Source organism: Camelus bactrianus, chromosome 1 (genome assembly GCF_048773025.1).
Source record: "Camelus bactrianus isolate YW-2024 breed Bactrian camel chromosome 1, ASM4877302v1, whole genome shotgun sequence".
Classification (NCBI taxonomy): Eukaryota; Metazoa; Chordata; class Mammalia; order Artiodactyla; family Camelidae; genus Camelus; species Camelus bactrianus.
In genome coordinates this window covers 50,985,576-50,999,651 of record NC_133539.1, presented here as the reverse complement: position 1 = coordinate 50,999,651, position 14,076 = coordinate 50,985,576, and the positions used below count along the sequence as shown (strand labels likewise).

The 14,076-nt window shown below is 37.3% G+C and overlaps 1 protein-coding gene across 3 annotated transcripts in view; it reads left to right on the top strand.

Moving 5' to 3' along the window:
* Positions 1 to 456: 456 nt before the first annotated feature.
* The window catches only part of SPICE1 (spindle and centriole associated protein 1), a 49,606-nt gene continuing 35,986 nt past the window's right edge, over positions 457 to 14,076 (top strand). The window contains exons 1-4 of one of the 3 annotated variants that reach the window (XM_010970812.3): positions 457 to 573; positions 6,824 to 6,922; positions 9,529 to 9,576; positions 13,057 to 13,200. In XM_010970812.3, the coding sequence (XP_010969114.1) occupies positions 6,824 to 6,922; positions 9,529 to 9,576; positions 13,057 to 13,200 (291 nt within the window). In that variant the 5' untranslated portion in view covers positions 457 to 573. Of the gene's footprint in view, positions 578 to 598; positions 921 to 6,823; positions 6,923 to 9,528; positions 9,577 to 13,056; positions 13,201 to 14,076 lie in introns of those variants that run through there. The other 2 variants (XM_045507256.2, XM_010970813.3) reach the window with 2 other exon arrangements.

The following is a 14,076-nucleotide window of genomic DNA, read 5'->3' as shown; positions in this document are numbered from 1 at the left end:
ATAAGCTTAGTGTCTGGTCAGTACGCCTACTCCTCAGCACCTGTCAGTCTTAATTTTACATTTATATCTTTAATAGCTGTTTGCTACTATAGAATAAGCTTCCTGAGGACGGACTTTGCCTATTTTTAGATCCCACTGAATTTAACAATCTCTGGCACTTTGGTAGGTGGTAAACATTTTTGAATAAGCAGAGGTGAAAGCAAGTAAGTGTGCTATGTGAAACTTGCTGTGGAGAACCACATCTTTTCGAGAATTCACAAGATGCTGCCTAATGCTACACACTTATCCTCCACAGTTTTGCCCGGAGCCCTGCCGACGGCACAGACAGCCAAAGCATTACATATCAAAGCCGGATACATCAAAGCCTTTTAATCCCTTAGGCCACAGGCCAAACCAGACTTTGGGAGGCGCCTGCGCACTGGCCTCAGCGGATATACGCGCGGGAATGGGGCGGGGCTCCGGTAACCTAGGCAACATCCCGGAAGCGGAGGCTGCCTTGACTTGTGGCGGGCCGGGCGGTTCTGAAGCCCGAGGTTTTAGTCGTGGTGGACGCAGCAGCCGGGAAGCAGCAAGGCAGGTTGTGGTTACGGGACGGAGGCCTGCACCCGCAGACCCGCCGAGTCTAAGGGACCGAGGCTACAGGGCGGGGAGAACGGTGGTGGCGTCTTCCTTTCTGTTTCCTAGGGATCCAGGCGCCTGGGTTGAGGAGCCTCACTACAGAAAGTGCACTCGCGACTCCGCTTTGCGAGTGTCTGTGCGTGTCAGGATGCGTGTCTGCGCGTGTGTTTGTGCCTAGCTCGCTTCCTCTAGGAGCATCGTGCGCAGCGCTTTTGGGAGCTTCTGCACAGAGCTAGAAATGGGGGTATCCTCGTGTAGCTTTCAAGGAATTTCCAGTCCAGCAGGAGAGACAAACTACCCAGGTACTTGGGGACAGGGAGGGTCATTTGAGTCGGTTTGATGGTTAGGAAAGGATTTATCAGGAGGGGCCGCTTGAGTGAATTTTGAGGAGTGAGTGGGAGTTAACTCCGTGAAGGGAGTGGAAATTTGAGAGGTGTTCCAAGCAGAGCGTAAGGAATGGCTGGAACTGTATGTGAGGGCGAGAGCTGTGTTTTAGGATGTGTGGGAGATATAAGAGGAGAAAAGGCTAGAAAGAAAGGGCAGCTGGGTTACAAGGAGGGAGGAGAGGGCCTGAGTGCCTAGCCGAGTTGCATTCCTCTCTGCAGGGGAGAGCCATTAAAATCTTTTGAGGAATGAAGGAAAGTGTTGAGAGTTATACTCTATCCATATGTCTGGGTAGGATTGACTGACGGGACAGTGTTTGGAAAGATGTCTTGTTTCCCTGTGATCAACTTTTCATTAGCCAGAGTGGATTTGCTAAATCACATCCTAACTGACCTTGGGTAAAGTCCCTCAGTGGCTTGCTATAGGTCTTTAGGATAGTGTTCAAATTGCTGTGGCTCACAAGGCCATGATCTGGCCTCTGCCTTTCTTTTTTATCCTCTTTCTAGCCTCTTATCCTCTCAAATCTTTGTTAGTCAAACTGAACCTCTCAAACCCTTTGTAAATACCTTTCCCCCTACCTGGAGCTGCTTTCCCCAAATTCTTTTATTCATAGTTCAGCTTAAACATTTTTAGGGGAATTAGAGGGAGGAGGTGGCATTTTCTCACTGTGTAGAGTAAGTTAGGTATTTCTGTGACCCTGAATTTACTTCCTACATTAGCCTTTTATTGCAATTACTCATTTAACTGTGGTGGGACAGACTCTAAGCTCTGTGAGGGTGCAGAGTATTCTACTTTCTTGCTGTATCTGGTGCCTGGCTCTTGGCAGGTGCTTTCAAAATACCTGTTGAAATAATAGACCGATGATGAAGTGGGTGAGGAAATGAGTGAAAGGAAGATCAATTAGGAGAAATAAAGAGAACTTGGACAAAAACATTCTCGGTAGAGATGAAGAAGAGACATGAGAGAGATATTTCAGGGAAAGAATGAATAGATTCACAGGAAAGAAGAAAAGGTGATGCTAAGATTTTAAACTGGAGCAACTAGAAGGATGGTAACTCTGTAGTTCAGTGTCATTCAGCAGACATCTACTGAGCAAGCAGATTATACATTAAGAACTAGAGATTGGTGGAGAGGGGGTGTGGGTACTAAGCTATATATTGGTCATACTGTATTTGAGATATTTGGGGGATGTGCACAGAAGCCAGTTGGAAATGAGCATTAGGTGTTTTGAGGAAAGGTGTGAATCCTTGATTTGGGACTCATTTTCACAGTGTGTTTGTGTGCCCAGTGCATTGATAGCTTTGCTCAAGGGAGTAGGTGAGTTCACTAAGGGAAGATGTAAACTCCCCCTTGGTGATCTAGAAAGTAAGTTCCGTGAGAGCTGACACCATATTAGACTTGTTTACTATTGAATCTCCAGTGCCTGGCCAGTGCCTGGCCAGTGCCTGGCATGTGGCAGTCTCTCAAAAACAATTATTGGATGAAGAGAGAGGGTGTCCAATAGAAAGAAAAGTGGACTGGGATAGAACCGAGTGAAGATCTTGATTGTATAGTATGTGAGGAGGGACCAACAGAGCCTGCAAAGAGAAGGGGAAAAGAATAGGAGAGAAACCAGGAGAAATAGTGTCATGGAAGCCAAGGGAGTGGAGAGCCTCTAGGAGTGGAGTCTCTAGAGATGGAAGGGGCCTGAGAAATAAGGGACCAATAATTTTAGCAATTTGGAAGTTATTAGTATTTTAGATTTTCTCCAAGCAAGCCTAGATTTTCTGGGCTATGCTACTTTTATTATTTGACTTCCCAGCCCCGTAAACCATCAAAATATCTCTATAGTCTCACATTTCAGCATGTAAACTATAGCTCCCTTGTGATCCCTGGTTTCTTTAAGTGGCACAAAATCCCTTTGTTAGGCCACAAAGTCTGATCCTTGGTCAAGCAAGATATTGTCACTGTTACAGGTGTTGTTCAGGAGATCACTTTTCAGTGCAGAGGTGGTTCCTGTGTTATAAAAGTTTGAAGTGTAACTGGGGCTTAGTAAATAGAAGTGCTGAAATAGGCCTCTCCTTCATGATGTTTGTCGGTGAAGGGAAGGTCAGAGGTGGGATAGCAGCTTCATTATACCATACACGGACTGGAATTTAGGGTTGACCAGTGCATTATTTTCCTATGCTGTGTAGCAAATTACCACAGACTTAGTGGCTTAAAACAGTGCACATGTATTATCTCACAGTACCTGTGGCTTAGCTGGGTACTGTGCTTCAGGCCTCACAAAGTTATGATTAAGGTGTTGGTGGTCTGCAGTCTGCATTTTTCCCAAGTTGGCGGCTCAACCTGGGAAAAATCTGCTAGGCTTACCTCACTCAGGTTGGCAGACTCATTTCTCTGGGGCTGTCTGGTTGAGCAATCTTGGCTTCTTACTGACTTCTGCTGGAGACTGCCCACAGTTCTCTGAGTTCCCTGCTACGTGGTCCTTTTCATAGGGAGTCACAGCATGGCAGTTTGCTTTTTCAAGGCCAGCAGGAGAGAATCTCTTGCTCTGTTGTCCTCAGAGAGAGACTTGTATAACATAATGTAATCACAGGAATGACATGTCCTCACATTTGCTGTGTTTTGTTGGATAAAACAAGTCACAGGGGAAAAACAAAACAAAACAAAACAAGACTCAAAAAGCCAGTCACGGGTCCTGCCCAAACTCAAGGGGAAAGGGTTATACAATGGCACAGCTCATTGGGGTTATCTTAGGGTGATCACAGCCAGCTTTGCTAGGCTAAATTGAAGAAGGAAAAAAAAAAAGCAAGTTATATATTGTCTTAGTCCATTTAGGCTGCTGTAATAAAATACTAGAGCCCGAGGAGCTTATAAGTCACAGAAATTTATTTCTCAAAGTTCTGTATCTGGGAAGTGCAAGATCAAGGCACCAGAACAGTCATGTTTTGGTGAGGGTCCTCTTCATGTTCTCAGCCTGCACCTTCTTGCTGTGTCCTCACACAGACAGCACAGATAAAAGCTTTATTAATAATGAGGTATATTAACATCATTGAAAATATACTGTATATGCAGTTCTATATTCTACTTTTTACAGTGAACTTTTTATGTATTTTCTTGTGTCATTAAATATTCTTTTTGATATAATTTTAAAGAATGCATAATTCATCATACAGATTACCGACATTTTATGATTCCCCTTTGTTTCTGCCAAGTAAATTCAAGATCTGAGTGGTTAAAGAGTAAAACACATTAGAAACCTTTTTTGCACAACTATTATATTTTTCCGTATCTTTTTTTAATAACAGCATTATTGAGATATAACTCACATACCATAACATTTAGCCCTTTAAAGTGTACAATTCAGAGGTTTTTAGTTTGTTCACAGAGTTTTATAACCATCACCACTATCTAATTCCAGAACATTTTCATCATCCCCAAAAGAAACCCCTGCCCATTATCAGTCACTCTCCATTTCCTCCTCCCCCAGGTCCTCCCAACCACTAATCTACTCTGTGTCTCTACAGCCTTGCCTGTCCTGGACATCTCATATACATGGATTCATACAATATGTGGCCATTGGTGTCTGGCTTCTTTCTCTCAGCATAATGTTTTCAAGGTTCATCCATGTTGTAGCATGTGCCAGTACTTCATTCCTTATCATTGCCAAATAATATTACATAGTATGGATACACACTATTTTATTTATCCCTTTTTCAGTTAATGCATATTTGGGATGTTTCTGCTTTTTTGTCTATTAAGAATAATGTTGCAATGAATATTCATGTCTAAGTTTTTGTGTGGACATATGTTTTCAATTCTTTTGGGTATATATCTAGGACTAGAATTGCTAGGTCGTATGGTAATGCTGTGCTTAACTTTTTTAGGAACTGCCAAACTGTTTTCCAAAGTGGCTATGCTGTTTTACATTCCCACTAGTGGTATCTGGGGACTCCAGTTTCTCTACATTCCCTCCAAAGCTTTTTATTTCCATCTTTTTGATTATAACCATCCTGGTGGGTGTGAGGTAGCATCTCATTATGGTTTTGATTTGCATTTAATGACTAATGATCTTGAATGTCTTTTCACATATTTATTGGCCATTTGTCATATCTTCTTTGGAGCTATGTCAATTCAAATCCCTTAGCCATTTTAAAATTGGATTCTTTTGTTGTTGAGTTGTAAGAGTTCTTTATGTATCCTGGATACAAGTTACCTCTTAGATGTATGATTTGCAAATGTTTTCTGTCATTCTTTTTGTTTTCTTCACTTTCTGATGATGTCCTTTGGAGCACAAAATTTTTTAATTTTGATGGAGTCCAGATTAGTTTTTCTTTGGTTGCTTACATTTTTAGTGTCATTTCTAAGAAACCATTGCTTAATCCAAGATTCATGCTTGTTTTCTAGGAGTTTTTATTTTTAGCCCTTACATGTAAGTCTGTGGATTCATTTGAAGTTGATTTTTATGTATATTGTGAGGTAGGAGGTCTTACTTCATTCTTTTTCATATGGATATCCATTTGTCCCAGCACCATTCATTGAAAAGACTGTTCTTTCCCCATTGAATTGTTTTTTGTCACCCTTGTTGAATATAAACTGACCATAAACGTAAAGGTTTGTTTTGAACTCTTAGTTCTGTTCCGTTCCATGTCTTTTAAAATGGTATTTATGGCTCTGACACTTAACTGTGTGGCTTTCACGGTTAGTTAACTCTTTGTCCCTTAGTTTTCTCACCTGTAAAAAGAATAACAAGTATAAAACTTCAGTGGATTATTGTGAGGATTAAAGGAGGTAGTATATGGGAAGAGCTTAGAACAGTAGCTGGCTTGTATGTTTGCTCGTTCCATCATTACTACCACCATCACTAAAACTTAAATGTTATTCTCTAACTTGTATGTGATTTATCTTCTTTGCTGGATTGTACACTTTAAAATTAGATACCATGTTTAAAAACTATCGAGAAAAATACTTGCCTTTAGTCATCTTTATCACAGTACACTAGTTAATTTTTTTTTTTAGATGTACTTAAGGAAACTACTAGAATGTTCTAGGATAATTTGGAATAAGGGGTTCAGTTGGAAAGTCCTGTAATTATTTAGGTGTGTAAAGAAGGTCTGGAATAGGAGTCATGTCCATGTGTTGCTTTTTAAAAATCATATATGCATTCTAAAATCCTAGTGTTCAGAGACTATGAGTCTTTTTCTCATTTTGTATGTTTAGTCCAGTGTCCTTAGCATTGCTATTTTAAGAGTACCAAGCAAATGTTGGCAATTTTCAAATTCTAGCTTAATATTGATAATCACCCCCATTTAGTATTATGTGAAAAATATACTAGAAATGGTATCATAACTCATTCATTCTCTAAAATTTAGCCACCTTTATTTTAAGGTGAGTACATATGTATCTGGTAGTGATTTTGAGTGCTGGAGTGCTTAAAAAAGAACACCAGCTATCTCTGAACTTAAGAGAAGTTCGTATTTTCACATGGGACTGACATTTCCTCTGTTGTGAATTTGTGAACGGGTGACAAGGCTTATGACTACTGTCCTAGATCTCTGCTTTAGGTCATAACTGCTACATTCCTAGAGTTCTTTTTTAATTACATATATTTAATTTGTTGACTTGAAACCTCTTTTATCAAAGTTATCAGTATCAATTTTCTAATAACTACGACATTAAAGAACCAAGTCTTTTGGTAGCCTGTTTCTTTCATTGTGAGTCAGTTTTTCTTCCGATGTTTTAAATTTTATTTTCCTAGATATCTTTTCCCCCCCTGGGGTGATGACTAATTATTAGTTTTTAACTTATTTTAAAAATTTGATATGATTATTATTCCTAGATGTCATTTGTCAGAGTGAACCGTTATGGTCCGCGGGGAGGAGGAAGGAAAACACTGAAAGTAAAGAAGAAGAAAACGTCAGTGAAGCAAGAATGGGATGTAAGTCTAGGTGGGATGATGAACAGTGTAACCTTACACGGAAGGAACAGATGTGATGACGTGACCCTAGTCACTCAGGATGGTGCTCTGAATGGGGCTCCCACGTGCGGTAGGGTGGGATGGGTTTCTGGGCATGGCATATCCAAGGTCTTGGAGGGAAGAGTAGACTCTGGGGAGTTTTTTAGAATATACATATTGAGGCTATAGCCTCTGTCTCCTTTGAAGAACTGAGATCTTAAGGGGGTGGAGAGCATGTTTTTAAAAAGTCCCCCTATTTCCACTTTGAGAACTCACTGCTTTAAGGCAACTCTAGCTAACCCAGTCTGAAATTTTTGGGTACATTTTTTAGATTTGCCCATAGCAACCTGTGATACCATAATCATGTGAGTGGCATGTTTGACTGAAAAAGTGGATGATCCTTGCTCTCTTACCTCTTGAAGTATTTGTTGCTCACCCCCAGAGTGAGGGTGGTCAGTTTCAGTACAAAGGTTCTCATCAGATAGAAGACAAGTCTCAAGTACCTGAGACATGATCCCTGGCTCCTACCCTGAATACCACTTGGTATTACCAAGGGGATTTTTATCTTTTGCAGCCTGGTCCTTTGGTTTGGACCATGAGACCTTTAGTAACTTTCCTTTCTCTTGTGCAGAGTAATGGGTCAGGGACCAGTTTCGATCTTAGGGATCCTTTTGGACTTGGAACCTTCTGGGTTGTGGCCAAGATATCCTGGGCAAACTTACAGCTTTCGAAAGTAGAACAGGGGGATTTCTCTGTGTTTAGATTGCATTGTTATCATTTGATTGGCTATAAAATAGTATAAAGATGTGATTCTTAGGTAATGAAACTGATTAAAAGGGGAAAGAATGCACATGATAACATAAGTTGTCTCCTTCAGAGTGGTTACTTTGGGAAGTTCAGTATTTATTTTGATGTGCTGCTGTTGCTCAAAGTGTAATTGAAAGCCATCACTTGAAATTTCATTCAGAACCTTCCTCCCTTACTTTTTGTATTTCCAGTGCTGGAAAAAACTTTGTTTTTTGAAGGTAGACTGAACGTGAAAGTAGTTATAAGTCATTTGGAGTGAATGGTAAATGAGGGAGGAGAGATCAACTGAATAATACTTCTTTGATACCGAGATATTTACTGAAATGGCTTATAAATTAGATTTAAAGGCAATTTCAGAAGGAAATACAGTTGACTCTTGAACAACACGGCGATTAGAGGTGCCGATCCTCCACACAGTCAAAAATCCACTTATGGGGGGTAGGGTATAGCTCAGTGGTAGAGCACATGCCTAGCCTGCATGAGGTCATGGATTCAATCCCCAATACATTAGTTAAATAAAAAATAACAATAATAAATAAATAAATAAATAAACCTAATTATTCCCGTCCCCCCGAAGAAAAAAAAAAACCCAAAAACCAACCAAACAGAAAAAATCCACTGATAACTTTACGGTCAGTCCTCCATATCTCTAGTTCTGCATCTGTGGATTCAACCAACTGTGGATTGTGTAGCACTGTAGTATGTATTTATCTAATAATCTACACATAAATGGACCTGTGTAGTTCAAACCTATGTTATTCAAGAGTCAACTGTAGTTTTAAGCAATAGTGGTATTAATGAAATCATATTTTCTTCCATGAGAACTAATTCCAAGCATATCACTTATATGCCTGAATTCTTATTATGATTATTAAAAACAATTCTTGTGATCTTATAGTTGTATCTTGTACTTTTCTAAATCAATATGAAAGGAATATGATTTTAGTATATAAAATCCTTGAGCTAAATTTAAGCTGTGGCCAAAAAGTTAAGTCTTTGAACACATCAGAAATGATTTCACTAGACTCAGGTCTCTATATTTCTCTTAGAATTAAAACTCTACATTCTTTTGTTCCCTGCCTTACCAAATCTGTATAACAAAGTGGCTGGAGTCATTTTGGGAAGGACCAAATTGTGGGGCTGCTACTTGGAGTCGTGCAGTGCACAGCCTGCACGACTCCAAGGGGGGACTATTTACATGACCGAGGATATTAATGGTACCTTCTGGAGTTGTGCAGTGTGGAAGCCCTGCCATGTTGGTTTAGTGCCTTTTTACTTGAGTAACTATTTTCACATTTTATGAAATTACACAATACCCTCAAAATTCATCTCTTATTATGATAGGTTCTGTGCTTAAGGTGTTTGCATGGACACAAACTGAACCTCTCTAAAGTGATCACAGTTTATCTTTTAGGAATCTTTAAAGTTGCCTCATTCCATGGACTATCATTTGAAAACTATAACTTCAATTAAACTAACTCATTTTGAATTATATACTATCCTGTTTTATTCACTGTTTTAGTATAATGTGTGCCTGCTTGGTGAGTTTAGTGCTTAATTTCTGTAAGACACCTAAAAATAGTCTGTTATTTTCTACAAGACAGCTAAAAGTAATCAATCCATTTTAATATTTAAATTGAGAATATTGATTGCTTCCTCGAAAGAAAGATGTTTTGGTCTCAGGATTTTGAATCCATTTTCAGCCATTAAAATCCAGCACATACTAATATTTTATAAGAAACCTTTTTTACTTTTTAAAGAAAGTTCATCTTTTTTTGCAGAATACTATGACTGATCTTACAGTTCATCGGGCAACTCCTGAAGATCTGGTATGTTTACTATGGAAAGTTGCGGGATTTGTTACATGTTTTATTTGATACTTGGTTTCTGACCTTCAGAATAAAAACCAGAAGCACTTCTTGGAAGTTATTCAGTTAATTTTAATCTTGTTTATGTCTATATAAAATCAAAAAGCATGTGTCCTGGACTTCCTTATTTTACCTAGGGATATCAATTGGCATGTATTAGAATTTTATTAGATAGGATCTGTTTACTGTTCAAATCTCTCTAGTCTTGTATTGTCCTCTACACATCTATGGTCTTTTTCTAGCTGTAGATATCACTGGCATTATTTACTATTATTTCTCTACACAAATATACATAGTAATTTTTTTCTCAAACTGTGCCATGTATATTTCCACATTTGTGCCCCAGTTCATGCTATTCTCTTTACTTGGAAGTTTCCCTACCTTCTTCTCCACCTGTCCGAGTCTTAACTTTGCTTCCTTATACTAGTTCAAGTCTTACTTTTTTTTTTTTAAGTTTCTACTATAAGTTTATTTTTAAACAGCTTTATTAGGATATAATTTACATACCATAAAATCTACACTTTTAAAGTGTACAGTTTATTGCCTTTTAGTATATTCACAGTTATGCAACCATCATCACTTTGTAATTTTATAACATTTTTATCACCCTCCCAGAAGTAATCCTTTTCCCATTAACAGTCACTCTTTATGCCTCCCTGCATGTATCAATACTTCATCCTTATTATTGCCAAATATTATTCCATTGTATGGATATACTATATTTTATTTATCCATTCATCAGTTGTTGGATATTTGGGTTGTTTCTAATTTTTGACTGTTATGAATAATGCTGCTCTGAATATTTGTGTACAGGTTTTTGTGTGAACATACGCTCAGTTCTCTTGGGTATATACATGAAAGTATGACCGCTGAGTCATATGCTATCTCTATATTTAACTTTCTAAGGAACTGCCAAAGGGTTTTCTAATGCGGCTGCACCATTTACATTCTCACCAGCATGTATGAGGATTCGTTTTTCCATACCCCTTGTGAACATTTATCATTGTCATCTTTTTGGTTTTAGTTCTCCTAGAGGGTATAAAGTAGAATTTCATTGTGGTTTTGATTTGCATTTCCCTAATGACTAATGATGTTGAGTATCTTTTCGTATGCTTTTTGGCCATTTGTTGTATCTTCTTTGGAGAAATGTTTGTTCGAATCCCTTAGTTATTTAAAAATTACCAGAGGAAAGATGTGACTACAATGAACTGGACTTGATGAAAAGAGAAATGCAAAAAACTTTTTTAAAAATTGGATTATTTATGTTTTTATTGTTGAGTAGTAGGAGTTCTTTATATACTCTGGATACAAGTTTCTTATCAGATACGTGATTTGCAAATATTATCTTCCATTCTGTTGGTTGTCTTTTTGCTTTCTTGGTGGTATCCTTTGAAACATAAAAGTTTTAAATTTTGGTGAAGTCTAATTTATGTAATTTTTCTTTTCTTACTTGTGGTTTTAGTGTCATATGTAAGAAACCATTGTCTAAGCAAGGTTCAAAAATTACTTCTATGTTTTCTTCTAGGAGTTTTAAAACTTTAGCTCTTATGTTTAGGTCTTTCATCCAGTTTGAGTTATTTTTGTGTATGGTGTGAGGAAGGGGTCCAACTTCATTCTTTTACAAATGAATATCCAGTTGTCTAAGCACCTTTTATTAAAAAGACTGTTCTTTCCCCATTGAATTATCTTGGCACCCTTGTTGAAGATCAGTTGTCTGTAAATATGAGGGCTAATTTGGACTTACATTTCTATTCTTCTGATCTATATGTCTGTCCTTCTGCCAGTACCATACTCTCTTGAGTATTACAGTAAGTTTGAAGTCCTATTTTTTGAAGCTGCCCAACAGTTGCTATCTCCTCTGAACTGTCCTTATACTTAACTACTAACATAAGGCATTGAGCATATGCCCTCTAATGCATGTCATTTATCTTTATATGCATATGTCCAATCTCCCTGGGCAGATTATTAATGCTTTGGAGGGATAGAGGCCATATCTTATATGTCTTTGTGGATCTAGGAATAGTAATCCTAGTAGGTACTCATTAAATGTTTATTGAGGATAATAATGATGTCCAACTGACTTAAAATTTTTTTTATTATGAAAAATTTCAAACTCACATGAAAGTAGAGACAAAAATGTAAAGAACTCCTATGTACTGTTCACTTGGATGTAAAAGTTATGAAAATATTGCCATAATTGTTTCATTTATCATACCTTTTTCACTGTAGCATTTTAAAGCAAAGCCCAGAGAACATGTCATTTTGTGCCTACATATTCAGTTTGCATTATAAAAAATAGACATTTTCTTATATATAATCACAATGCCATTATCATACCTGACAAAAGTAACATTAATTTTTGGTATTACCTAATTTCCAGTCCATATTCATATATCCCTGATAGTCTCAAAAATGTCATCTTCATTTGTTTTTGTGAATTAGAATCCTTACATAGTATTTGGTTGTTAGTCTCTTAATGGACTGATTTCTTATTTACATGATGCAAACTCAGCAATACATTTTATCAGGTGACATACAGGTTTTGTTCATATTTATAGTTCTGAATGCCGGAGTGCTTGTAAAACCAATATCTGCTTTTATTCCTTAACAACCTTAGCAAATTTCTCCCCTCTAACTCTTAAGCTGTGGCTCATATCTCAGCTTCTGCTTCAGGAATTCCACTTCCTTGGAGTCCTGTGTCTCCAGTGACCCACTTCCACGTGCAGCCATTGCAGGGCTATAGAAACACTGCACTGTTAGTTCTTGGTGGTGATGTGAATATCATGGAATGGGTGTGGCTTTGCCAAAGATGACTCAGTGGGTTTTGTGCCTTTTATGTTATACTCAAGTCAGTTGTATGTGTGTAATTGTACATGTACACACATATGTAACTGAAAAGTTTAACAAAACAATTTTCAACTTTCATTATGTGCAGTGTGTCCTTTCCTTAAATTGAAATATAGCCAATTTACAATGTTATATCAATTTCTGGTGTATAGCACAATGTTTCAGTCATACATGAACATACGTATATTACTTTTCATATTCTTCTGTGCAATGTATTCTTAATATTTGCTGTTTTATATTTTGTTTTATTTTATAAATATTTGATCCACTAGTTTATTTTACCACTCATTAACTAAGTCTCCAACTGCAGTTTGAAAAAGACTGCTTTATTGGATAGGCTTGTACAAAAGAAGTAGAAATTAACATTCTTTTCATTTTGTCTTTTAGCTAGGTCTACTAGTTTTAGATACTTCTTTTTGTAAATCATTTTTGAAAATTTAGAAGATTGTGAAAATGGCTGTGAATATATATAAATATACATATGTTGGACTAGAAAAAATTTTCAAAGATAGACTACATTAGATGGTCCTATCATCTGAATAGGCAAGTTCTTTGTCTCTGAAATATTCTTGTAAATTTTTTTCTTCTATATAGATACGTCGTCATGAAATACACAAATCGAAGAATAGAGCATTAGTACACTGGGAGCTCCAAGAAAAAGCTTTGAAGAGAAAATGGAAGAAGCAGAAACCAGAAATTTCTAATCTTGAGAAAAGGAGATTGTCTATCATGAAGGAGGTAATGCTAAACTGCATTATCTGTAGAGTTAGGAAAAGAAGGGATAAGTAGGTTTCTCTCTTTCCCTCCATATTTGATTCACATTGGAGAGACTCTAGTTATTATTGTGTCCTCATTCAACTATCCACATATGGACTTTCGAAGAAAGGAAGAGTGACAATTAGAGTCTAGTCTGGTGCTTTGAATTCCTGCCCTACAGCTTATTAGCCACATGACCTTAAATTAACTTCTCAGCCTGAGTTTTCTTTTTCCTTTTTTTTTTTTTTTTTTTTGAGCGGGGTAATTAGGTTTATTTGTTTGTTTATTTATTATTTAATGGAGGTACTGGAGATTGAACCCAGGACCTCATGCATGCTAAGCATGTGCTCTACCACTGAGCTATACCCTCCCCTCTCAGCCTGAATTTTCTGATCTTTAAAACTGGAATAATACTATTTGCCTGATTGTATTGTTTTGAGAATTCAGTGATAAAATACTAATATAGTGATGAACATAGTCTTTGGCACATAATTAGTGCCACATATATATATGGCATATATATAATATTTATATATATATATATATATAAGTTGCTATAAATATTTTTCTCAGTTCTAATAGCCATGCTGTTAGACTACTTTACCAAAAAAAAAAAAATAATGTTGTGTGCTTGTCTAAGAAGTTAGTAAGCCACTTGTCTTTGGCTTAATCTCTTGCTGGATGGAGGTGTTTGAATAAGTAATCAGAATAAACAATATGGGAAATAAGAGGAAACTACAGCAAAAAAAACCTTTTATTTGGGCTGAAATCAATATAAAAGAAATGTCCTTTTTTTTCTTGCTCAGTGCTGCTTCCTATTCAGTGTTGAAGGTTATTGCACTTGGCTGTCTGGGTGAC